General features: G+C 45.0%; 1 protein-coding gene across 5 annotated transcripts in view; it reads left to right on the top strand.

Moving 5' to 3' along the window:
* LOC135205300 (E3 ubiquitin-protein ligase UBR5-like) overlaps positions 1–26,234 on the top strand; it is a 122,600-nt gene extending 96,366 nt beyond the window's left edge. For all 5 annotated transcript variants that reach the window (XM_064235714.1, XM_064235713.1, XM_064235712.1 and 2 more), the window contains exons 28-29: positions 125–321; positions 25,939–26,234. In XM_064235714.1, the coding sequence (XP_064091784.1) occupies positions 125–321; positions 25,939–26,206 (465 nt within the window). In that variant the 3' untranslated portion in view covers positions 26,207–26,234. The remainder of the gene's footprint in view (positions 1–124; positions 322–25,938) is intronic.
* The last annotated feature ends 742 nt before the right edge of the window (positions 26,235–26,976 follow it).

Here is a 26,976-nt window from a genome sequence, read left to right as displayed (position 1 = left end):
GAATCAGGATATGTTAGTTTATAATTATGTTTTTAAAGAATTGTCATGTCTCCAACTTGAAAAGGTGAACAAATGCATGAAGAATTTTACTTGTCACTGTTTTTTAATAGAGCATCCATTTCAGGTGGTGACGTCGTCATCATTATCGTCTAGTTTAGCATCAATATCTCCAACTCCATCGTCGGCTTTGGGAGGACGTGGCGGAGCAGATCTTTTAGTGGTACCTCTGGATGGCAGAGCCAGTAGAAGTGATATGGGCTTGCATGCTCCGCATGACGTGTCAGCAAACGTTACCATAGACACTACACATGACCAAATGAGGTGAGGAAGAGGAGAGCTGGTGGTGCTTTTTGGGGGACACTGGGTTCCTTTGGTCATTTTCTAAAGATGATCCTTAGACATTGTCTTGAATCATTTTCATATTCCTTCAAGAGCTGAAGAGAAGTGTTATTATCTAATTTTGTTAGAAACTTGCCATGTGTCGAGGTTGAAAACTGTTTTGGTGTAACCAAGATGTTGAAATTGGAAGTAGATCAACAGTCGGTTTGTACTTGCAAGAGTACAGAGTGAGATCTTGGAACTACTAGGGAATTGTTCTTAGAAATTTATGCATACTAATAGATTGCAAAAGCTATTAGTTAGGTCAGGACTTGAACCTGTCAGTTCTATCCTACTTAGTGTCCCTACATCTGCAACTATCCCTACTCAGACGGCATTTTGGTAGGGCTGGTATTGAGTTCCTTTGTAGCTCCTCCTTCTGCTCCCCATTCAGTTCAGGAAAAGCGTAACGAGATGTTAGAACATTACATTAAATCTATTTTTAGTTCTAATACAAGTTGAACTGAGTTCCTGATGGAAACATTCCAAATCCCTCCATAGTGTGCGCTCTTTTTCATGTTCCCTGTTAGAAGTAAGGTGTTGGTGCCCTCGTCTGTACGGAGCCCTAGCCTATGACTGCCCTGCGAAAGTTGGTAATGTCCGCTGCCAAGGAACCGGGTTGGTTCTTTGGACAATGGGGTTCTGTGCCCTCCAATACCTACTTCACCCTTTTCATGGTCTGAATCTCGTTTTAAGCGTTTGCCAAAGGACCGTTAAAGCGATCGCCTAAGGACAGTTAAAGCGTTCGCATAAGGATCGTCTCGGTAAGCATTAATGCTCACTCCGTAGGCGCATTCTGCCATCTTCAACACCTAGTTTGAGGTGTTAGCATGCATAGGTTTAATAATATATAATATAGGGAGAGACATTTGTTCCGATACGTAATACAAACCATCGGTCCTTTAACAATAGGAAGTAGCTAGCGGCAGCTGGAACGGTCGTAAGCTTCGAACAAGGGGAGAACGGTAGTTAACTGCTTGTCCGACAGTCGCGCGGCGGAGGTAAACAAATCACTTTTGCTTTCGGCCGCGGGTGTGAAGGACGTGTTCGTCATCGCTCTCTGCCCGCTTCATCGTCGTATGCTTTGTTTATATTGTGTTTTCTACTAATGGTTTGTTTGACTTGAAAATGAAACTGTAAGTACACTGTTTTCATTTTCATTACTTAATTATGAACCAACATGGAGCTATCGCCGTAGATGCGGCGTTTTCCTCTCTTTTCATAAATTGAACCCTTGAATTATGTCTCGGTGCCGAGGGCGCGCGCGCTCGCGCCGAGTCATGTATTTTTTTTGGGCGAAAGTGTGTAATTGAAAAATGTAAGTACTTTTTTTTTCATTATATTTTTGCCCTGTGCGTTCGTTACGAGAGCGTGATTGCGCTCGGCACGAGCCTTTTATTTTGTATGATAAAATGCAATGAAAGTGGATTCGCAATACAGTATTCTTTTCATTTTCATTATTTATTTGCATAAATTTAATTTGGATCAATTTTCGCTCTTACCGGGAATGATCCTTACGATTATTTTCTGTGAAAGTGAAATCGCAAGTGCAGTATTCTGTTTCATTTTCATATATATAATTTTTATGATAGCATCAATTATTTTTGGATCAAGTTTCCGTTCTTACCCGGGAATTGATCTTTTTCCCTTTAAGTTCTATGAAGTGAATCGCAAGGGCAGTATTCTGTTTCATTTTCATATTACTTTTCACTGCTGTGCGGGGGTAGGAAGCGAAGGTCTGCCAGGAAGTCGTCGGAAAGCTCTCCCGCGACTCCCTTGGTATCCGATTCTTCGTCTTCCTTCCTGCCCCCCGCTCAGCTTCTTTTCGTTGTATTTTGTATTTGTGGGGGTCCTTCCTTGCGTTCAGGGGGGTGGGGCATGTCTTCCCCCCCGTGCGTGAGGGAACCCCTCTTACTAATCTATCTATGCTACCGCAGGTGCTACATCCGTGGGAGACGACCTTGGACAGGTATGGACCACCGCGGCGGCAGGGCTTGCCTAGCATCCACGGGCTGCTGCAGCGTCTAGCGAGGTATGGGGCGGTCTCCCACTACTACCACGGCCGCTTATGCTGCTCCCCCCCCCTCCTGGTCTACACTCCCCATGCTGTGTCGGTGACGCCGTCTGCCGCTACTGGGCCGCCGCCGTACGAGGGGGGGTTGCCGCCGCCGCCTGTTTTCTTCGTGTTGCCTGCCCCAGACTTCCGCTGTTCCAGCAGCTCGCCCCTGGACCGGCCGCCAGTACCAGGTTCCCGTTGGCTGTCGATGATTCTACGAGGCGATCGCTGGGCCTGCCGTACCTGCCGCTGATGTGATTCCCGCTGTTGGCTTGGCTGTCCTTCTGGGTCTACCGCTGCCGCTGTTCCTGCCGCTCCTGAGCTGGTTGCTGTTCCTGTCGCTCCTGGTTCCTGAGCCTGTCCATGCTGGTCCTGCCCACGGTGTGTCTTCCCCAGTCCCAGGTCCTTCCGGTACAGGTGCAGTCCGGCCATGTTGCTTTGGCAATAGCCCCGGCTCCGGCCTGGATGGAGGACCTGACGACTGTCCTGAGTGAGCGACGAGGAAAGAGGAAGAAGAGGAAGCTGTCATCTTCGTCTTCATCGTCTGCTGCTGCCTCTTCCTCCTTCTTCCCTTCGACTTTCTAAGGCCCATAAGCCGAAGAAGAAGAAGGCTGCCTTCCCCCTACCCTAAGCAAGTTCTCCTTCGGGAACTTCTAAGGGCCCGTTCCCAACCCCGGTGGGACGGGGGGTCCTTCTGCTGGTCCTCCTGCTCCTTCGGGAGCGGGGCCCCGTCTCCCCTCCTTCCGTAAGGAAGAGGTAGACGGGGACCAGAGGAGTATCGGTTAGCTCTGGTACTTCCTCGCCTGGTGCTAGCGGCGATGCCGCTACGCCAGGATCCGGCTCGGTCTCTCGTTCGCGAGAGATCCCGAGTGTACGTTTCTCCCTCGGGGGAGACCGTGCAGCCAAGTTTCGGCGCCAAAGTTCGCTCGGCGCCAAGACGCGGCACGGAGCAGAAGGCTGGTGAGAGCCGCTCAGGTGACTCTCGCCAGGCCAGCGGCCGCTCTTGCAGCGACCAGCTGGTAACCCGGGTTTTCCCCCCTAAGAAGGCTCCTTCGGGACTTTCTAAGGGCCCGTCTCGCTCCGGCGATTCGGGGAGCTCTTCTGCTGGTTCCTCCTGATCCCTCGGGAAACAGGGCCCCGTCTCTTCTTCTACCAAGGAGAAGAAGACGGGGACCAGAGGAGTACCAGCTTCGGCTGGCACTTCCTCGCCTGGTTCTAGCGGTTCTGCCGCTAAACCAGGATCCGCCTCGGCTTCTCGTTAGCGAGAAGTACCGAGTGGACGGCCCGCGGGAGACCGTCCAGCCAAAGTCTTGACACCCGAGCTCACTCGCCGTCAAGACCGAAGCGCGGAGCAGAAGACTGGCGAGAGTCGTGCAGACGACTCTCGCCAGGCCAGTGGACGCTCTCGCAGCGACCAGCTGGCTGCTCGGGTTGACGTGACGGTCGCTGACCAGCCACGGGTTGAGGCGAGGAAGGGGTCCCGCGGCCGTCGGTACCAGCCACGGCTGGTACCAGCGGCTCGACGCGCCGAGAGGACGCTCGCCGGTCTCACCGCGACAGCAAGCCTAGCAGGTAACCTGACGCCGCTCCCATCGGGACCGGGCGGAGACGGTAACCAGCAACAGCTCGCCTGACGCTAGAGATCAGCGTCGACGTTCTCAGCCGAGCCTCTCGCCCCAGGCGAGCGGCAAGGCTAGCCTGCTGCTCGATCGCCACCGCGGGTTGACGATCAGCAGCAGTCCCTCCAAGCACGCTGGTCCTGCCAGCGAGCTAGGGGGGAGCGTCAGGTCTGCCTCTCCTGTACCTTCAACCTCCTCGGGCTACACCGGGAGGAGCGAGGTACCTATGAGTGATCGCGAGAGGTGCGCCGCTTGCGATCCCGCTATGACGCCGTATGGACCAGGCACGGTTCTAGGACCGACCAGGACATACGCGCAAGTAGCTGGAGGCGACCGTCAGGGGTCTGCCGCTGTTCCTCCTTCTGAAGGAGGAGTATCTCGGGATCTGTTCTTGCTGGAGGGACTGGACGGTCCTACTCCGCAAGACGCGGTTACTCCCGAGATACAGAGGAATTTGCAGAAGTCATTAAGCTGATTCGTCAGCCATAATGACCTTGCGGAAGGATTGCCGCTCCCACCAGCAGAGCCTACGTCTCTGCTCGAGTCGTTTTGGGGCCCGAGAGGGAACCCAAACCCGGTGGGTCTGCCGCGATCGGAGCTGCCGATTCTGTCTCGAACCAGAGTCTCTCGTCTCCGGACAAGAAGGCTCTCTCATTCTGGCCGGTCGATCAAGCTACTTCCATCTCTCTACCTGCGACAGCGGCGTTTCTACGTGTCTTCGGACACCGTATTTAAATACTCCTTCGGTCCTCCTGAGAGGTTTCGACCTCGACGAGGACTGGAATGAGTCGGAGGACGGTATCGGCTCTCTCCTGTCAGGTGTCGATCAGCCCCACCCAGACGAGTTCACAGTAGCGGCAGACCCTTACCTACAGTGAGAGTTCGTAACCCTCCGCGGGAAAACGTTTTCTCCTTCTCCTGACGATACGTTTTCCCAGACTCTGAGAGGCCGGCTGCTCCTACTCTTCTCCAACTGCTAGTTCCACTGGGAAGGCGGGACAGCGGAGTACTCCAATTCCTATTCCAATTCCCTTCCCCTCTCCTTACCGGATACGAGGGAAAGGGGAGGGATCCTACAGAGATTTCTCTGTAGGATCCCACGTTCGGGATCCGCTACCGGGGGGACCTTCGGGTCCTACCTGACGTAAGACCCCGGTCGTTGAGGAGGGATCCTGCCCCATTCTCGATTTCTACACGGGAATCGAGAGGACCACCAGCCGATATTGTTTGACGAATTCGGTGGGGGTTTCGCAGACTGCTTAGAATTCTACGGAATTTCTAGCGCATTCAGAGTGTTCGAGTTGTTTACGATCTCCAAACACTTAGGCGAGACCACGGTCCAAAGTGAGCGAGACGAGAATCCGCGATATGTTACACGATAATCGGGAACCTCGCCTATGCTCGAATTCCTGGAATTTCTAGCATTGGGAAGAAGACTGCTGCTGAAAGAAACTATCTCACAGTAGGCGACCAACCTGGAATAGAGAAGATCGGACGGGAATATCCAGTTTGGCTTGAAACTATCATCTTAGTATCTGTTCACCATTGAAGCTTTCCTTCGAGGAAGACTTCTCTTATTCTCTCTCTTTTGATAGAGATCGAAGGTGGTCGATCTCCAATCCTTATTTTGTTTTCTTGAAGGAAAGAATTTAGGATGGAGATCGTTGTTCAGAATCCTACAAATATACTACGTATATTAACCTCGCGACATGATTCTACTAAGCAGTTAATTTGTCCGAGGGGTAGGTGCATATCCTAGTTTATCTACGGATTGCGACTTAGAAAAGAAGTATTCTAATTGAACTGCAACTCGGGGTTGCCTGCAACCTCCCAGGAGTTTTCAGTTTCAATTTTATATACTTATGGTTTTGTCACGACAACACCATTTCAACTTTTATATTTACCGAAATTCGTTTCGCCTAAATATAATTGCTCGAGCATATCTTATATGCTCGGTAGTTCTAGCCGAACGCCATTCCTTCGTGGAATAATGGAATTACCTGGCAACTCAGGATGACGAGTCAGCGAGAGCTCAGGCTCAACTACTGCGTATTGAACTGCCTGATAGCAGCTCAGTATCAGCTGGGCCTCCGAGATGGGCGTTCAGTTATGTCTCTCTCTGCCCTGCATTTGATTGACTACCGAACCGTATCTCTGCCCAACAATCATGGACTTAGGTCTCTGATTAACCGGGATTCTCGCATAATGAAGGGACCATCTTACTGCTGTGACGCTAGATTCCATCGCCTTCGACATTGCGAGAATTTTCAACAGAGATATCTCTTGGACTCTTTCATCATTTCTGTTTACCGCACGGTAACAGAAGTCTGTACAAGCCTCCCGCTGCATCGCACTGCGATAATGCGAATGATTTTGCAGACATCTGAGTTTGTCTTCAAAATATCTCGTATTCGTAGGTGTACAATTGTTCATTGTTCAACCCGAATTACAAGATGTGTCAGAAGACATCGCCTCATCTCCGACCTGACAGCTCTACTTCCAAATGTTCAGCCCATGAGAAGCAGTCTTCAGGCGGCTTCTTTCCCTGTGTTTTCATTACTGAAGAACGCCCCGCTTTCATTGCAACTACGACTTCTCACCGCTCTGAAATAGCGGTTAGCGTTTTCAGTCATTTGTAAGCACAGTTATGAATCTTGAGAATCCTTCTCTCGATTCGTCTGTGAAGAGTAGGTTGCATTCAATATCTACCTTCGTCTCAACGGTACATAGTGTTGTTTCTCCTTAGCTGAGATTCAACAACCATGAGATTGTTTTGCCTTCAGGGACCTCGGTCTCTAGAAGGCAATTGACTTTCGCCTGTTGGGCACATGCCTTAAGAGAATCATCACCTCGCTGTCCGGCATTGGTGAAAAACAAAACAAATACAGTATTGTTTGGTCTCTCGGTATAACCCTTAAAGGCGAAGGTCACGTGACTTTACTCGGATGCTTTGGACAACTTGCCTTTTACCGAACGCAGTCAGTCGGCAGCTGTCAGAGCGCCCGAGTCAGTTACAAACTACGCTGTTGACTTAGTTCGGTTGTTACAGAGCAGTCATTACTTCGTTTTAATAGCTTGTCACAGTACCCATACCATTGACACCACCATGGAGTGTCGGTGTCCTATCCACTACCGAGAACTTCGCTGCATGGGGATAGGAGGATGCGAGAGACTTCGTGGCAAACGGACAGACCAGTATGGGTACTGGACATCACCGAAGTAGAGAAGAGGGATAGGTCATGCGACTATTTCCTTTTCCTCTGAGGAACTGCATGACTTCTCCTGCGAAGTCAAGCATCCAGGGATGGGGATCCGTGACGCTCGATTTCGTACCGAACTTCGTAGCGAAGACTCAGAACCCTTCGGTCCCTGACGATTGGTTCGAGTCGTTCACAATCCCCTCCCTAATGGACTTCACCGCCTTCGATGCGAAGGAGATGCTGCCTTGTCCGCAAGAACTTCTCCGTGGCGCAGGTACTGAAGGCAGGGGTCTGGTCTAACCAGACCACATGCCCTTCCTTCTACCTTCGGGATATTGCCACAGGTCCTTGGATCCTTTTCCTTGGGACCCGTGGTGGCTGCTCAACGCGTTGTGTAGCGAACCCAGACCACTCGCAGGCTGAAAACAGCATCGATCCTGGTGTGACGTAAGAATGGATGAGTGAATGAGAGTGTGACTGGCTCCTCTTCCCATCTTTTTCTTCCCCTCTACCTGGTGGTTAGAGGGACACGGTCGTCACCCTGCTGGATAAGGACAAGATGCAGGTGAGCTACTCAACAGAGCCCCATCCTATCCCTTTCACTAGGATAGGAGTCGTATATCCACCACTTCCTCCAACAAGGGGAGGAAGTGGATGCCAGCTTGAGACAACCCATACTTATGTTGCCTCTTGCAAACAGGAACAAGTTCTTGCTTGCTGGCACGAAGAAATACGCTTGCCTCTCTCTTAGTACTCGGCCCAGAGGTCTGACCATTGATCCTGCGGTGCACACCCCGATCAATCGGACAGAGGCTTGGATCCCTCCCTCGCTCTTACGACCAGGGAGACATTCCAGGGATGGACGAACACCAGTCTGTTCATCAAAAGACTCAGATTCCTCCCACCAAGAAGGAGTCTTCCTTTTGTTAAAGGACCGATGGTTTGTATTACGTATCGGAAACAAATGACAATTTGTCGAAAATTGCATTTTTCCTAACTATACAAACCGAGGTCCTTTACATAGTCCTCCTCATGCCACCCTCACTCTGCGTATTTTGCATGGGCCAAAAGCAAAAGTGATTTGTTTACCTCCCGTCGCGCGCCGACGTCGGACAAGCAGTTAACTACCGTTCTCCCCTTGTTCGAAGCTTACGACCGTTCCAGCTGCCGCTAGCTACTTCCTATTGTTAAAGGACCTCAGGTTTGTATAGTTAGGAAAAATGCAATTTTCGACAAATTGTCATTTTATTGAGATGATAATGTATCTGTAGTGAGTTTTAACACATTTAGATATGTCAACTCAGTCTACTGTTTATCTCTCTCATGTTTTTGGTTATTCTAAATTCTCGTCTGCTAGCATATTCCTCTTTCTTCGTAATGGTTGTATTCATTCTTTGCCTGCTTTCTCTTCGGCTATTGGCATATCTCTTGCTTCTGCCTCAATTAGTGTTTCTCTCAAGTCTACACTGTCTGTAGAACGCCTCAGTGGCATGATTGGTATGGTCTTGGCCTGCCACCTCGGTGGCCATGAGTTCAATTCTTGGGCATTCCACTTTGGGATCAGTGATGTGTATTTCTGTTGATAGAAGTTAACTCTCGACGTGGTTCGGAAGTCATGTAAAGCCGTTGGTCCTGTAGGTGAATAACCAGTGATTCCATGCAATGTAAAACCGCCATAATAACAATACACTGTCTGTAGTATCTAAAGTTCTCTCCAAGTTAAATATTATTCTAGCTTCAGAGCTTTCTAACAAAGTTTCTTGTAGGAATGCTTTCAAGTAGGTACGTTCGTTTTCGGACGAGGCGGGAGAGTCGTCGTAACTCCTCTCCCACCGCCTCCCAATCTTTCCCATGTTTTGGAGCCTCATTTTCTTTCCCTCAGTTGACACGTGTGGATGTTCTAGACTCGTGTAGACGTAGTTGACTTGTGCGGACTTGGCCGAGTCCTGAGTCGCTTAAACTGTCTTCCTTTCATCGAGTCATGGTTGATGTGTTACAGAACTCGGTTGCTGTCACCTCTTATCGACAAGTGTCGCTTTCTGTCGCCAAGGGTCTCCTCCTGTCACCCGCTGGTGGAAGAAGATTTTGAAATGGAGTTGGAGGAACTCGTTCAGGCTGGTCGGCGTTTGTTACACAGTAAGCTTTGCTGTATCCTCATTTTGTTGAGGAAAGAGGCCACATAGAGAATGTCTTGCTTGTCTTAGTGTATTTCGGGGCGCTCTAAATATTGGAGAAGAGAACCAACGCTTTCTCCTATTAGAGAGCATTTCGTAACTTTTCTCGTCCTCTGATGCACAAATCTCACTTTAGGTCTGCCTTGGTTTGTCGTTTTGTGTCTTTTAAAGTCGCGGCGAGCCGAAGACTGCCTCCTGCCATACAAACGCTTACTGGTCCTTTAATTGTCTTTAGTAGGAGGTTCACTTTCTTTCTCTTTCCTGTGGGGAAATGAACTCGAGACTGACAGACATGCTGATAGTTTCAGCCTAGCTTGTGAGTTGTTACCTTTTACTTAGCTACGTTGTCTTCTCTCTGTGACTGCTTAGAGAGGTGGAGGCGCTAACCCAGCAAGTTTGTGAAGCCAGCTTTAGGGTTTGTTGCCAGTGGTAGTTTTAGTGAAGAAGACAAGTAACTCATCTCTGATACTGCAGGGTAATGTCCTCATGCTTATACTCACTCGGTTTGGAAGAAGTGAGAACACTTTCACTTCTTGTCTGATTATGCAGCTCGGTTTAAGGCGATAAGGGATTATCTATTGATAGTCTTGTTTTATACCTTTCAGGGATAAGTGCAGACTCAAGTTCTGGGATATGGACAGTTGCAACCTCCTAAGTTGCATGGAGAAACTTGGGACCAGTACCTTACATGGTGGAGATGGTGAAGGGCAGTTGTGATTCTTTTTTGGTTGTCCTCCACTAGTTTAATCTCCCTCATAGCTTCATTTGTCTTCAGCAGAAATCTCTCATAAGTCTCTTTTTAGTAGGAGATTGTATATAGAAGGAATAATGGTCCAAGGGTATTCTTTGCGACGAGTTCCAAAAGTAATTGGAGATATTCTTGGACGTTTGGAGACTGAATAACAGGAAGTGTCTGTGCACATACTTGTTGGTTTTCTAGCATGGTTTTAGTGCCTTGCCAAAGAACGGTCAGACTTGTGGTACACATGCAGAATGTATTCCACTTACCATACATCCACAGTTATGCAAGTTCCTTCAAGGTGTTTTTACAAGAAGGTATTACTGTTCTATGCACTTTGGGTTAGCGTGCAGCCCTCTATAAGTTTTGTCAGGGACTTGTTGCCCATTGGTAGATGGTGTCGACTTGACTTAAGGAGCAAGACACTTCTACTGAATCAGTGATTCAAGTTGGCCAACTCTGTCAACAGTATTCCAAAGGCCAAAGACCTGTTGCTTCTTCTGGCCCAATTTCTATGCATTATATTTTTAATTCTCTATATCCCCATTCTTATCCAGTGATGTGGGGATGATACTTAATTATGCATGGTTGTCGATCAAGGTGAATAGGCATGTGCTTCTTGAAGACTTTCAGGCCTGAAGGAAACTTCCTATATGGTAAGGACTTTTCTTCATTAGGAAACATGGCCTCACTGGGGATTTTTTCAGATAATCATGCTCTATTAGTGTACAGTTTCACCATAAGATTTATGACTCACAAATAACTTTCATTAAATTTGTAAGTAATCCAGAACCATCTTTGACTCCAGGACTGTAGGAGGGACTCTGTAACCAAGAATTGTCCTTTTGTTCCTAAACCTAAGTCCAGGTTTTGGTCTTTTCCCTCTGTCATGCAACACAAAGAGTTTAACTAGTGTCATTATACTTTCATGCAGCATAGAATGGTCAACACTAGACTGTAAAACTTTTTAGATGTCAGGGCAATGGAAAGACATCAGAATGCTTAGCAGGTTTATTCCTGGTCAGAAACAGTGTCTTTGTTGGAAGTTTGCTGCTTTGAGTGAAATGAAACAACATATTGGTTTGATCATTCAATCTGTGGAAGGACAGTGTTTTGGCAATTGGGGATTCAGGAAGAACAACTGTCTACAAGGGCCTTTACATCCGTACGTTTGGCACTTGGTGTGGGATTTAAGGAGCACTCATTTAGACTTACTAGCATGTAGATGAACAGGAACATCCGAATGATTACTACTTCTTTGATTGTCCTTAGGCTTGAGCAGTGGATGTTTCCTTAAATTTTACCTAATTCAGACTCATAGGCCTGCCCCTCGTGTCTACTCTGAATACTATTGAGCAATTTCAAGTTCAAGAATTGCTTAGTGACTCCTGTAGAGCCCTTGTAGTTCAGGGCAAATGATTTTCAGAATTTCCAACGCTCTCAGTAGATGTCTCATTCTTCCATTAAGTGGAAATCAACTCTTACACAATTCCATACACTTCCATTAACTTAGGTATCTCCTTAACTACTTGGAGATGTTAGAATGTCCTCTCCCAATAATAAGATTTTCAAGTTATCTTAGGATCTGTCCTTAATTTATAACTGCCATGGCCTGGGGTCAGAAGCAGTGGTCTGTGTATCACTGAGAGTGCCAATCTAGAGGAATTTTTAGCACCTGGAACCTTGTAGATGTCAATGTTTTCTGTTTAGAGATAATAAGACTTTTCACTGTCTACTTCCAAATTTATTGTTCCATATGTTCCATCATTTTCTCAGTATTGTATCAAGTACTTTTAGCTCTTGCTGAAGACCAGCACTGTAAGGTGTTGAGGTTGAAGCCCCTTCATCTCTATATCAGTCTCTCTGGAGTTTAAATGCAGGTTTAAACTTTATCTGAAATTACTATGAAACCTTTTATTTAGCACTAGCAACAGTTAATAAGTTGTCAGCCCCCTTCTTTAAGCTGGTGTAAAAGGAATGCTATTGTAGTTTTCTGCCTTAGAGCTGAGGTTGATGTTAAGGCTATGCTTTACAGTGCCCTGTAAGAATTCCAATGTAACCCCTTAGTGGGGAAGAACGAGGAAATTCTTCTATATCCTTTGCGGGGCCTTATTAAATATTAAAAGTTTAATCAGATAGGTTAAACCTAGAACATTTTTATCATCCTTTTAGAAACCTTGAACATCTTTGTCAATGGTTAATCCTGGAATAGGCTAAGTTAACCTTTGTTTTTGTGGTTTTAGGAAACATAGGTGTCTTGGTCAAAGGTTAAGCCTGAAAGAGGCAAAATCAACCTTTTGTTTTGTGGTTTTAGAAAACCTAGCTGTCTTTGCCAATGGTTAAGCTTGAAGGCTAAGTTAACTTTTTGTGTTGTGGTTTTAGAAAACCTAGAATATATTTGTGAAGGTTAAGCCTGGAAGAGGCAAAGTTAACCTTTTGTGTTGTGATTTTTTAGAAACTTAGTTAGAGAACACAAGGTCCTCTGTGATGTATTGGATAGGCTAGTGCATGAGAAGTAGCTCCATATCTTCTATCTTTATTGAAGGTAAACATGCATAATGTGAGCAGCAGTTGTAACTTCACTTAGTGTTAAGTCAATTTGTCGCTCCAGAATAGGATTGATGTGTCACAGTAGAAGTACAATTCAGTTTTTGCCCACTCACTACCTTAAGTAAACAGAATTGTGTTTGAAAACAGTGAAGCCCTTAATCCACTACTATAGTCGATTCATTTAAGGTAGATTCTTGCGCCTACGAGACATTTGTTTGGCGGCCTCTGATTGGCTGGTAGCGGGAGGCAGACTGCTCGCTCAGCGGGTCATATTTTCGTTTGTAGCTTAGAAAACTAGCAATATGTTTACATTTCTTCATTTATCTCACGTTTTACAAAAGATAGGAAAGTTTTGGTCATACCAAAGGATTCAGTATTAAATGTACAATTAATGAATCTTTTCTGAAATCAATAAGTTAAAATACAAAGGAAGGTTACAACGAGTAGAAGGGAAGAAACATTTCATTCTTTATACCTGTTTTATTTCTCATCGGATTTTGCATAATTCACGAGATCAAGATAAAAATGAAATCTTGTGTTTTTAAAACAATGAAATCACCCTGAATACGCTGGTGCTTTCAGATTTTAAATACGTGTAATATGTAAAGAGAAAAATGAAGAATATGTCTTATTATGTTGCATTCGTGCTTGACTCGGTTTGACAGTAGTGCCGAGAGACGCAAGATAATAGTGGGGCTAGTCCTCTCAGATAGAGCTGTTGGCAGTTGCCAATTGGCGATATGAGAAGTTTGCAGTTTCGAGACTATGTATTTACCGAATTATTATGTCATTACATTTTCTATAAATAAATGCATAGAATTCCCATTATGACTTTCGAACATTTTTACTAAAATATTATATATGTCCGTATTCTGGACATATCTGATAAAAGAAAAGGGATTTTGACGTAAGGAAAAATCTATTTCTGGGCGATTGGCTCGTGTCGCCAGCGAAATATCCTTTAATCTATTATTTCTAGGGTAAATTTTACTAAAACATACCAGAGAATAAATAAAAATAAAGAAAAAGGTCAGTATAACTGACTCGCTCACCCTCTAGGAGGGTGTCGGTATGAACACGTAGGCGAGTGAGACCACTACCACGAGCCAAATGCCAATAGAAAATCTCCCACTACAAAACCCTCCAAGAGGGGAGCCGTCCCACAGAGAGAGCAGCTCGTACTACTACTACTCCATCCCATGCTGCCGACTGCTGCGCCTCTGGTGGCCATCCTGAAGTTAGCAGACAATCTTGAGCGAAGGGATGGGTAGGGTGGGATTTCGCTGGCGACACGAGCCAATCGCCCAGAAATAGATTTTTCCTTACGTCAAAATCCCTTTTCTGGGCTCAGCTCGTGTCGCTTGCGCGAAATCGTACCAGAGAAACAGCACAAGATTGTATATAAAGTAAAACAAGTAATAAAAATAAAATAAAATAGGTCTCAAATAAAAGATAAAATATAAATGAATGAATATAATTGCTAAAAAGATACATATACACAGTAAATTAAAATTAAAACTATGCTTAAATTACCCTTAAAACTAATTATGTTAATAACATAAGGTAATTTACATATATATAGGTACAATGATTGCATATCATCAATGAAATCTGTGTAACAAAATGTATCAAAAGAGTAATAGCAATTAATATAAAAATACATAAATACGTTGAGCAATCACAAAAATATCTATCAGAATGTATATGACTTAATAAACAAAACCCGTAACCATTGGTTTTAATATGATGTATCCCCTAGCATAAAAAATAAGGGGTTAACATCTATGAGATCAATATTGTAATCATCTGTGAGTGTCCCTAACCAGACAAAAGGGGCACTATACAATCATAAAGCAGCTCAGACACAAGGTGAATGCTAATGAACAAGGTAGGAATAGACGAACTGTTGGGTGAGGCAGGTAGAAAGGAGGACTGAATCTTCTACTACAATTTAGCTAGAGTCAGGGGAAACTATGTTACCCGCTGCTACTGCTGGAATTTCAGAGCTTCCAAGGACTTCAGGTAGTGACGTTTGAACACTGTCGGCGATTTCCATCCGGTATACTTTTTTAAATCATCAAAGTTCATATGTTGGAAGTAATTAATTGAGGTGGCTACTGCCCTGACATCATGTGCTTTTGGGAAAGAGTCAGGATTGGCTTGTTTAATAAAGTACAGGATTTGTTGCATGATAGCCATTTTAATGGATAAAGTCCACCACCCTTTTTCCCCTTAAAGAGGGGCCCGTATGAGAGGATGAGGAGGTCCTGGATAGAAAGGCTCGTAAGGTTGAAACTGGACAAAGGGATACATCTTGTGGAAGGGGTAGTACCTTCCAAGGTTCCCACCTCATCAAAGGATCTTCATTCTTTGCAATTAAAAAGCTACGTTCCGGGAAAGAAAAGTAGAACTTCCCCCTGTGGGAAGGAATTGAATATGATCCGGATCTCTGGATAAAGCCGACAGTTCTGAAATTCTTGCTCCTGAAGCTAGGCCTTAATAAAAATAAGGTTTTTCTTAGGAGCATCATAAACGAGCATGTGTCATTATCGGTTTCGGAAGCCAGTTTTAGACATCGTTTAAGAACCATGAAACTGACGTAGGCCTCACGAAGGCCTAAGTCTAGCACATGCCTTAGGAATAGACGAGAAGTAGGTATCCGTCAAGTCTATGTTAAATCCAAATTGAAATATCTTTTTCAATGCTGACTTGTTAGTCGTAATCGTGCTAGCTGCTAAACCTTTTTCAAATAAGGATCTGAAAAAGGATATAGCAGAATTAACTGTCATGATTCTGATCATCTGACTCTCTCAGAAGGTTGCTAACTTTTTGACAGCAGCATCATACTGCCTCAAAGTGAATCCCTTTTATCGGATTCCAGGAAGAGAATATTCTGAGGGTCAATATTCGCATCTCTTTTTGCCGCAAACTTCATGAAATCCATAAAGTTAGGGTTTTGAGAATCCCTGAGGAAGCGAACACAGTCTTCGTTTGTACTGACTGGGAGAGCTTGGGACTGGGGATCCGAAGGGGACGAAGGCCCAGTTCCAGAATCAGGGGGTACCAATTGCTCTTCGGCCAGTCTGGGGCTACTAGAGCCACTTGACCCTTGAATGTCCTGAGTTTGTTCATACTTTCATAAGGAGATTCACTGGAGGGAAGACGTTAAATCTTCCCCAGTTGTTCCAGTCTAGAGCTAGGGCGTCCGTGGCGTAAGCCAGAGGGTCCAGGTTGGGGGCTACATAACAACGGTAGTTTGTGGTTCGCTTGGGATGCGAAGAGATCCACCTGTAGCCCTGGGACTCTTTGAAGGATCCATTGAAACGAACTTTCGTCTAGTGACCATTCCGATTCTAGGGGTACTGATCGGGATAGGGCGTCTGCTATGACGTTTCTCACTCCAGCTATGTGGGTGGAGGAAAGATGCCAACTGAATTTGTCTGCCAGGGAGAAGATGACGTGACTTGGAGGGCCTCCTCTGTTTATTGCAATGTACTACCACTGCGCTGTCCAGGACTAGCTTTATGTGGGAGTACTTTGGTGGGAGTAATCTTTTCAGAGTCAAGAACACTGCCATTGCCTCCCCAGTACGTTTATATGGAACTGACGGAACTGGGGTGACCAAAATCCCTTGAACCTTTTTGACTTGGGAGTACCCTCCCCAGCCGCTTAAGGACGCGTCTGTGTGGATGGTCGATCCCCTGGTGGAGGGTAAGCACAGGGGTTACTGACACTGATAGATTCTTGACTTTTTGCCCACGGCCGAAGCCGATTCTTTAGAATCAGAGGCACTGAGGATAGCTTGTCCCTGGACCTGACATTTGCTCGTGAGCGCCAGATCCTGGTTAGGTCTTTCAGTTTTGGCTTTCATCAAGATGTTCGTTACTGATGCAAACTGGAGAGAGCCGAGGATCCTTTCCTGAGCTCTCCTGGATGCTAGTTGTGACTTAGAAATTGCTGACTGACTTCGCTATTTCTTTCCTTTTGGTAGATGGAATCGACAGAGTGTGTGAGGATAGATTCCATTGAATGCCTAGCCACTGAAAGTTTGACTCTGGAGTGAGTCTCGACTTGGACTTGTTTATCTTGAATCCTAGATATTCTAGGAACTGGATCACTTTCAGTGTGGCCTTGTTGCATTCTTCGACTGATGGGGCCCAGATCAACCAATCGTCGAGATACGCCACTACCATAATCCCTTGCGCTCTGAGCTGTTGCACTACTACTTCCGCTAGCTTCGTGAACACCCTGGGTGCACGTTTGAGCCCCGAATGGAACTACCTTGAAGGAGAATGTCTGGTCTCCTATCTTGAATCCCAGATACGGACGGAAGTGTCTTGCAATAGGGATATGATAGTAGGCGTCTGTAAGATCGATAGAGGTGGTGACGGCCCCACGGGGAAGTAAGTCCGCACCTGTGAGATCGTGAGCATCTTGAACTTGTCGCAGCGGATGGCTAGTTAAGCGGGACAAGTCTAAGATTACCCTTCTTTTGTGTGAGCCTTTCTTTGGCACGCTGAACAAGCGACCTTGAAATTTTAACCTCTTGACTTTGGCTATAGCTCCTTTCTGAAGGAGGTCCTCCCTGCGGTACTCTGTCAATTCTTTCGGAAGGTAAGTTGACGGAAAGGGTCTGGGCTGGAGGTCGGGTTTCGGTCAACCAGCTCCAACCCAGCCCTTTTTGACACTATGCTCTGAGCCCACTGGCTGGAAGTTGTTCCACGGGTGGCGAAAGTGAAACAGCCTCCCTCCTACCTGAAGTTCTTCATTGGTTCTGGTAACCACCTCGGCCTCCTCTGAAGTGCTTTCCCCTATTGAAGGGGCCTCCCGATCCTCTCCCACGAAAGGACCGCTTACCTCTGCCTCCTTGCCCGAGCGGTCATACTTCTGAGAAGCTTGACTCTCGAAGGCTTGATTGTAAGCTGGAGAGATGGCGGCGTATGAGATGGGAGGGTTGAGGCTGAGGGGATATCACATATAAATTGGCTGTGATTGACCTTTAGACGTGGAGGGTTGGGCTGTCTGCACTAACGGCATTGCTGGAACTTGTTGAGGAAAGCGTGGTTGCTTCTTTTGGTAAGGTTGGAAACGTCTGGGTTTCCTCTGTCCCTTACCTTTAGGTGTCAGGTCTTGCCTCCTCTAGCCGTAAGACCCCAACGGTCTTTAAGGCTCTGGTTCAACCTCGTAGCCTCTGCCTGTACTTCCTTAACCATAGCCTCCTTGGGAAGAGATCTGCGCCCCAGATGTTAGAAGAGAGTAACCTATTCGGTTCATGTCGAATGGTTGCCTCTAGCAGGGGACATGCTTTCTACAATCGTTTCTAGCAGTGGCAAACTCGAACATATCTGACTGCACCGTTTGAGTCACAGGGCTTTGGTCATAAGCTTAAAAAATTGGTTCTGAACCATAAGCCATGGTTGCTACCTCAGACATAGCCATCGAGTTGACGATTCTGGCTAGTCGTGATTTTGAGGTCAAATTCAGAATGAATAAGACTATCTGGGAGCCTGGGTAGCTTTCACCAAAAACTGCTCCATAGCACAGTCCGGTTTGAGTTGCCAGCTGAGAATGTATTCGGCAAGTCTTCCCACAATTCTCCGATTGAAGGGAGCAACGGAGATGTGGGATCTGCTTCTTTCAACTGAGGCATGGGTTTCCCCCTTCTGGGTCGCTGAGATGGGTCGACCTTGCTATCTTGGTTAGGAAACGGGAGCGGGGTACTCTCATCCATTGTGAAAATGGTAAGGGACTTTTAAATGTTGTATCATGGTGTTCGAACAATCCATGTTTCCTCTAAACATCTGAGCCATTCTCTCTGAGCCTGGTATCGAGAATAGAGGACTGTCTCCTTTGGTACCCTATCGTCCCGAACCATAGCCGAAGGCGTGAGCCTTGCGTAGCCTATGAAAGGAGGCTGTAGGCCTTCCGGGTAGAACTCGAAGTCCTCTATTCTTCGAGTTCCAAACTCCGGTATGGAGATGAGACCATCCTGGAAGGGGGCGTATGACGCTACTCTCCAAGGGTTGTTCATGAGAAAGCGGGAAGCAAGTCATACGAGGAAGCTGAGATCCACTAGTGTTGGAGAGTGAGGGAGAGGCTTAGAGGGGCTTCTCTTAGCCCGGCTATAATAGAATCCTGAGAAGTGATCCTGTCCGACAGGCGAGATATCATTTGTTCCATACTACTCTTAAGGGACCCCCACTAGGTCGCCCACCTGTTGCAACAGGCCAGCATTGGAGTCCAAAGCCGGAGCTGCTGCGGAGGTGGAGGGGAGGCTCTGAATAGGAACCAAAGGTAGTGGAACTGGTGAAACTGGCGGGGTGCGAGATCTCTCCTTGGGTTTACTTTTCGAGGACTTAGAGCCGGAGCTAGACCCTTTAGACCTGTCTGGGCCGGGATTACGAGCCGGAGACTTACGCGAGGAAGAAGACGAGACGTCTTCTTCGAAGACGATGACGTCTTAGTCAAGGTCATCACTTTAGACTTGATCTTAGGTCTAACCGAAGCCTCGGAGGAGTATATAATTCATCACCCGTAAAGCTTGGAAGGATGGAGAGGTTGCAGGGGTAGAAGAGACAGTCACACCCAAGGGTGACCCTTGGGTACTGCATTACTTACCTCGACCAACAGGGCGTCTATACTACCATCGGTTCAACATTAATATCCAGAGGGTTGCGACATCCGTGGAGATATCCTGGTCTTGTTCAGTTAAGGAGGCCGCCAGCTGTTGTTGGATGAAGGCAATAGTCGGGTCCGCCTCTACTGGGTCGACGTACCCTGTCGCCTTGCCTCCGGGAAAGATTAATAGTGCTAATCGCTTCTCAAGTATGTAGGGCTGACCCTTGGCGGCGTTCTTGCCAAAACCTCCGACCCAGGCCCGCAGGGTAGCCAGTGCTGTATCCCTTACTGCCGGAGCCTGTAAGAGAGGGCGTATTTTAGATTTAAGAATCACTTCTTAAAACTAAAACTTAGAGTATAACTTAAACTAGATGCCTTAAGTTAAAGTAAATGATGAAAACTTAAGTACTAAAAGAAGCGGAGCAGCTACTGGAGATGGAATACTTACGCCTTCCAAAAGCTGGCTCACCAGATCGTAACATATGGTACACGTCTCATGGTACCAGACCTGGATGTCCCCGTGCGGAGTCGCGCATGGAGCATGGGACCGGCAAACTTCGTGTCCACAGGGGTCCTGAAGTGTAGCGGAACATCCCGGATGCTCACAGTTGGTGGCCTGTAAGTGGGAAGACACATGAGTATCTTTTAAAGGGGTATCACTTACAGACTAAAGGACAAAAGAACTCCGTTACATGCCGGAGCTCGGAAAAAATTTGGGCATAACCCCTCCCTGCATTGCCTGAATAGGCTATAATCCCGGAGAGATCCGGTAAAATATGAAAGGGAGGGGGGGGGATGGTTTAAGATACTTAAGATAAACTTAAAGATAACTTAAACCTAAACACAAGCGAACCGGACTAGGTCCAGTTGAAGCGGAGTGTAGTAACTCAGCAATACGGTAAGGTTAGTAGAGACCTACTGTATGCTCCGGTCCATCTAATGGGTGGACTAGCTCCTTCCGCTGGATACCAGGACTCCGATCAGGGAGGAGCTCTAGTAAGGAGGAAGGGCGAGAGGACATACAGGCTCGAGCTAGCCCGGAGCGACAAGGCAGTAACGGAGGGGGGGAAGCGGCCAGGGCCCCCCACAACGTACCACCCACCGGCCGGGACCGAGAAGCGGAGAGGTCGGGACCAGTCTGGGTCTGTCCGACTCCCTAGCCCCTCCGGCGGAGGGGAGAGGGGGAGGCAGGCTCGGGTATGTGGGGCGAGCATGGCAGACCGGCCCACCCCCGCCCGACTCTATGGAAGAGCGGGAGGGGGGGGGGGACTGGGCAGGCGTCTGGCTGTCCCGTGATCACGCAGTGACCACGAGGCGGTAAACTGAGATACGGTAACCAAGCCTAGGCCAACCAACTGATCAGAGAGAAGCTATCGGGAAGCAACCTGAACTGAAAAGCGTAGTATATAGGCCCACAGGGCTAAAACCACTGATCAGAGAGAAGCTATGTGGAAGCAACCGAACTGATCAGCGGTAGAATAGGCTCTATGAGCCGGGGGACCTAGGCTAAGCCAGACGCAAACTAACCTAACAATGACAAAATATATATTATATAAATAAAATAAAAATGAAAGAAAGAAGGTAAAATCAGCAGGAGAAAAAATCCAGGAGTGTACGACTAACCCGAAGGCAAGTCACCACTCAAAGCTAGTCAGGGGACCGATACTAAGAACCTGGACTAGGATCTGGATAGAAAAAAGCCTACATAACAGGTGATATACATGCATGCATGATAACCTGAGTAGACCTTAAACTAAATAAAGCGGATAATCAAAATAGAGCGTAAACGAATAAGGGATGTTCTAGGTATGGGAGACCAAGAACGAACCCATCACGCGGCAGGACCATGCTGCCATGCTTCCGACCCCGAGAACGTATTTATACCTAAAAAACGGCAAATACTGTCTCAGGGACGGAAAAAACCAACTAACCGTAAATACTGAGTACTTAACTTAGCTGCTGCAATAGCTGCACGCTCCATTATCGAAAATCCGAAGAAAGGGCACAAAATACACAGAGAGAAAAAGAACACGTGTGACTCGTGCGAGCTAACTGAAAAGGATGGCCACAGAGGCGCAGCAGTCGGCAGCATGGGATGGAGTAGTAGTAGTACGAGCTGCTCTCTCTGTGGGACGGCTCCCCTCTTGGAGGGTTTTGTAGTGGGAGATTTCTATTGGCATTTGGCTAGTGGTAGTGGTCTCACTCGCCTAGTGTTCATACCGACACCCTCCTAGAGGGTGAGCGAGTCAGTTATACTGACCTTTTTTCTTTATTTTATTTATTCTCTGGTATGTGTTAGTACATTTACCCTAGAAATAATAGATTTAAAGGAGATTTCGCGCAAGCGACACGAGCTGAGCCCAGAAAAGTAAATAATCAGATGGATGCATCTGTTGGCTTCAATTTAGTCTAAGTGAGAAATGTACATGCTTTATGAGGCTCACTGAAAAATAACAGAACTTGTTTCTCTGGCCAATAACATCAAAAGCTTATGGTTTTTATATGTTCACTCAATAAACAAAAGTACAAATGTTTATTTCTTACCAAAAATTTGTTGACGATGTAACGAATATAATATACTGTCTTTTTCAGAATTGCTTGAGTTACTCTTACGCCAGAATGTTTATCTCCTTTATATACATGTTACACTTGAAAACATGTCTACAACATGTTTAGGAAAAAAAAAATTTGCTTAGTTTTCTCCTGAGGTAGTTGATTATTCTTGAATCACTTAATTCATACCTGAGTTAGAATAGCTCCCGTAACCGTTCCCACAGCCCTGCATAATTGTATATATATATATAGTACATGTAGGATAATGAGACTAATCAGAAGACTGTTATATCATCATCTTTTTATACAAAAAGAATGGAAATTCATGCAGATATATTATGTCTAAACACAAAAGAAACTCATAAACACAAAAGAAACTACACAGTAGGCTTACATTGGTATGGTCATTAGGCTATCGATATGAACAAAAAGAAATTAAAATTTTTACAAATTTTCTTACGTCATCATTATTTAAAAAAAATAAATAAAGGAAAATCATGCATATATACATAATCATGTCATTACCTATTGGCGGAACAAAAAGAATGGGAAATTATAAAGATACATTGATATCCCCTTTTCTATTAAAACCAAGTAAAAAAGAATTTATAAACAGATATGTACATTGTTATGCCATTAAATATTAAAAAAAAAAAGGAAACTCATATGGATATACTGTAGTTATGAAATTGCCATATCTAAAAATTGGAAAACTATAGAAACACTGTTAGGTCTTCAACTTAAAAAAAAAAAAATAATAATGGAAAAATCATTGATATATATCATCACTGTCAGTGTCATCCTCCCTAATATCAATATAATCACTGTCAGTTTCGTCATCCCCAATGTCAATAAAAAAACTTTCAAACATATGCTCTCTAGCAACATCTTTCCTCCTATAATCATCTTCTAATTTCTTAACGTGGTGAAAACATTTCTTCGTCTTCTGTTGTAACTTTGTCTATCGCCAGTCTCGTAAGCTGCTCAACAGTTTTCAAAGATTGATTTGCATTAGAGTTATTTTTTCTGATATCCCCCTTTATTTGAGCCCATATAAGTTCTATGGGGTTAAACTGACAATAATATGGTGGCAGTCTGAGCACATCATGACCATTTGCACAGGCTATCTCATCTATCACATACCTCTCTTTTCTTTGTGACACTTGGCAATCTGCAACAATTTTGGCTTTGTTGCTGATGGGTCGTGGGTGACGTTATTAGAAGAAAGCCACTCTATGACTTCACTTTTTCTGTTGCTGGTTGTTGGCACTTTATTTTCTATTTTGCTATGGTAGGGAGCATTGTCCATTATGATTAGAGATCTATCTTCTATATTAGGCAATAGTTGTTCCTTAAACCACTTTAAAAACCTTTCATGGTCCATGGAATCATGGTAGTCCCCTTTGGCACCATTTTTTGACCTAAACAACAATAGCGCATCGTTGACAAACCCCTTCTCACTACCCCGAGTGCACCACAATAAATCTTGACCCCTTTCCAGTCTTAAGTTTGGGTCCTATTTCGCCTTCACCCGTTGTCCAACACTGACGTACACATTCATTTTGGTTTATCCAAGTTTCATCAAGGAATACTTCAGGTTTACGTTCAGTGGACTACAATTCCTATTCTTTTCAATTAACCGTAGGTATTCAGTTTCTCGCTGCCACTATATCATCACGTTCCATTAAAATTGCTCTTCCACTCGTCACTTTTTTGTACGAATCCAAGCCCTCTCACAATTTTCCATAACGTGTTCTTCCACCATTAAACTTCACCGGGTCTTCCTTCACTTTTTCCAGTAGGGCATCTAACGTTGGGAGCTCTCCTCTCTCGTAAAAAGACAAAATCTCCTTCCGAATATAGTCATTTTCCAAGAAAAAAAACTATCCACCTTGTCCTTCACTCCGGATTCCTTTCCTTTGGGATATACAGGTGAAGCGAAGGGGACGTTACACACTCAGACGACTGTCGCTTCATTTTTTCCACTGTGTTGGTTGGCACTCCTGCTTTAGCTCGGGTCTTTTCAAATACTTCATTTCTTGAGTCTGCTCCCCACTGTGAGACTGAAGTAACGATGAACATTCATTATAAGTTGCGAGCTTGACTTGCAAATCTGGAAACGGTGCGACGAATGATGCTGTCATCTTTGAGACATCTGCTTGAAAAGAAAAAAAAAATCTTGCTTAGTTCGTTGCTGTTTATTGCTCCACTGAGATTATTATTTCATATCACTCAATTAAGTCTCTGATATCTCTTTCGTTTGAAAATATATTAACATATAAGAAAATTAGAAGCAATATGTTGAAACCAACCTCATTAAAACTAAGGATGAGCTGAAGAGTGCGAAGTAGGTCCGTAGATTTCAAATTCATTCCTGGACTGAATTTCCCGCCCGCTGGCCAGCCTACACCTCCAACGATACCAGATGATCCATCTGATTATTTACTTTTTTTATCAGATATGTCCAGAATACGGACATATATGATATTTGAGTAAAAATGTTCGAAAGTCATAATGGGAATTCTATGCATATTTATAGAAAATGTAATGACATAATAATTCGGTGAATACAGTCTCGAAACTGCAACTTCTCATATCGCCAATTGGCAACCTGCCAACACGCCCAACGGCTTCTAGCATGAGAGGACCAGACCCAACGATGTGTCTCGGCACTATTTTCAAACCGAGTCAAGCACGAGTGCAACATAATAAGACATATTCTTCATTTTCTCTTTACATATTACACGCATCTAAAATCTGAAAGCACCAGCGTATTCAGGGTGATTTTATTGTTTAATAACACAAGATTTTATTTTATCTTGATCTCATGAATTATGCAAAATCCGATGATGAATAAAAAACAGGTATAAAGAATGAAATGTTTCTCCCTTCACTTCTACTCGTTGTAATTCCTTTGTATTTTAACTTATTGATTTCAGGAAAAGATTATTTAATTGTACATTTAATACCGAATCCTTAGGTATGACCAAAACTTTCCTATCTTTTGTAAAACGTGAGATAAATGAAGAAATGTAAACATATTGCTAGGTTTCTAAGCTACAAACGAAAATATGACCCACTGAGCGAGCAGTCTGCCTCCCGCTAACCAGCCATCAGAGGCCGCCAAACAAACGTCTCGTAGGCGCAAGAATCTACCTTAAATGAATCGACTATAGTAGTGGGTAGTCTTTTCCTGAACCGAAAAAAAGAGCAATAATTCAGGCTATTTTGTTTAATCCTGGGTTTTAATATTTTGGGGAGCGTGAAGGTATAAAGTTTGTATAGGAGCGTACCTTTATATCATAAAGGTATTTATTTTAAGTGACTGTCATTTTATAGGGCTTTTGGACCCTGGCACAGGGGTTCCCTCATACCGCTTGTGTTTCATTCTGGGTGAATCGAAGCACTTTTCTCCGCAAGGCTGCTCTTTGCTGCATGTGTATGAGAGCCCTGTTCCCTAAATGGAATCCAACTTCTGGTGGTAGTAAAATCCACCAAGGATTTCAGATCAGGTGAGAATGTTTTTGGTTTCATGTAAGAAACCTTTTGCTCGAATGGCTGAGCCGATTTTTGTCTAGCTGTACTACCCACCATCCTCCTCTTAATGTGGGAATCAGCTAACTTTATCAGTAGGTAAGATTCGTCTCACATGATATGAGTTTTCATAATAAAATGTATTATTTAGATACTTACCTACTGTTAAAGTAGACCCACCCAGCCTCCCCACAACTTAGTGGGCTGTCAAGGAGAATTCTGACAAGAGCTAAAACATTCAAAACACACCTGGTGGAGAACAGGTAAACTAGACAGTCATCCAGGCAGCTATTCGATTTTTTGTTTGAATGCTGACTCGCCTAATCGGTGCAGAGATATAGCTACTTTAACAGTTGGTAAGTATCCAAATAAATTTTATGGAAATTTATATTTTGTATCATTATAAGAAAATTTAGTTAGACTGATTGTATTAGGTATATTTACTTAGTAGTGTTTGAAGGGGTTTGGCAGAAAATCTTTTATTATCGTTAATATATATTTTTATTTCACTTCACAGGCCAGCTTTATTGAGAAGTGGAGTGTCACAGGACTTGCTGTTAGGTCGCTGGAGATTAACTCTGGAGCTTTTTGGAAGAGTATTTATTGATGATGTTGGAGCTGAGCCTGGTTCCATCATTGCCCAATTGGGAGGTTTTCCTGTAAAAGAAGCCAAATTTAGAAGAGAAATGGAAAAATTGAGGAACTGTCAGCAGCGTGATTTAAATCTTACCAAGGTAAATATATATATAAACTGCCGTTACAGTAACACTTCTACATACATATAAGACTTCTGTACTTCCAGCAACAGTTCAGTTTGGGCTAGAAAATGTTAATTTTGTACATGAACTTCCCTGACAGATATATACTTAGCTATAGTCTCCGACGTTCCCGACAGAATTTCAAATCTTGCGGCACACGTGACAGGTAGGTCAGGTGGTCTACCTTACCCGCCGCTGGGTGGCGGATGTACGAACCACTCCCGTAAGCTTGTCAGATTTTTCTCTGTCGCGGGAACGATAACAACTGTTGTCGGTTCCTCTCGATAGTTTTTCGATTCTCGCTTGCCTGGAGTTAATTTGGACTTCTTTTGGTGACGTATTCGCTTTGTTTGGCTTGGCATACGCTGATTGTGGACCGGTTTGATTTTGAGTTTGATTTTCTTTAACGATGTCTGATCTAGATTCGGTAGTTAAAACTTTGGTTTTGTTTAGGGTTTGCGTGAATGAAGGATGTAAGGTGAGGTTGCCGAAAGCTTCGGTAGACCCCCACACGGTTTGCATGAAATGCAGGGGGAATGAATGTTCTTTTGCTAACCCTTGTAGTGAATGTAAGGGATTGAATGAAGAAGAATATAAGGCTCTCTCTTCTTATGTTAGGAAGTTGGAACGTGATAGAGTGCGTAAGGCTTCCTCTAGAAGTTCTAGCAGATCTAGAATGAGTGAGTTGGATGTGGATCCTAATAGTACTAACGTAGAATTAGAACCTTCTTCCCAAGTTGCAGCCCGGCTCCCCGCACCGAAGCCGAAGATTCGCCTTCGGAGGCGGCAGCTCTGAA

Source organism: Macrobrachium nipponense, chromosome 49, assembly GCF_015104395.2.
Source record: "Macrobrachium nipponense isolate FS-2020 chromosome 49, ASM1510439v2, whole genome shotgun sequence".
In the NCBI taxonomy this organism is placed as follows: domain Eukaryota; kingdom Metazoa; phylum Arthropoda; class Malacostraca; order Decapoda; family Palaemonidae; genus Macrobrachium; species Macrobrachium nipponense.
Note: the sequence above shows the minus strand (reverse complement) of the source record. Positions and strands in the feature narration are given on the sequence as shown.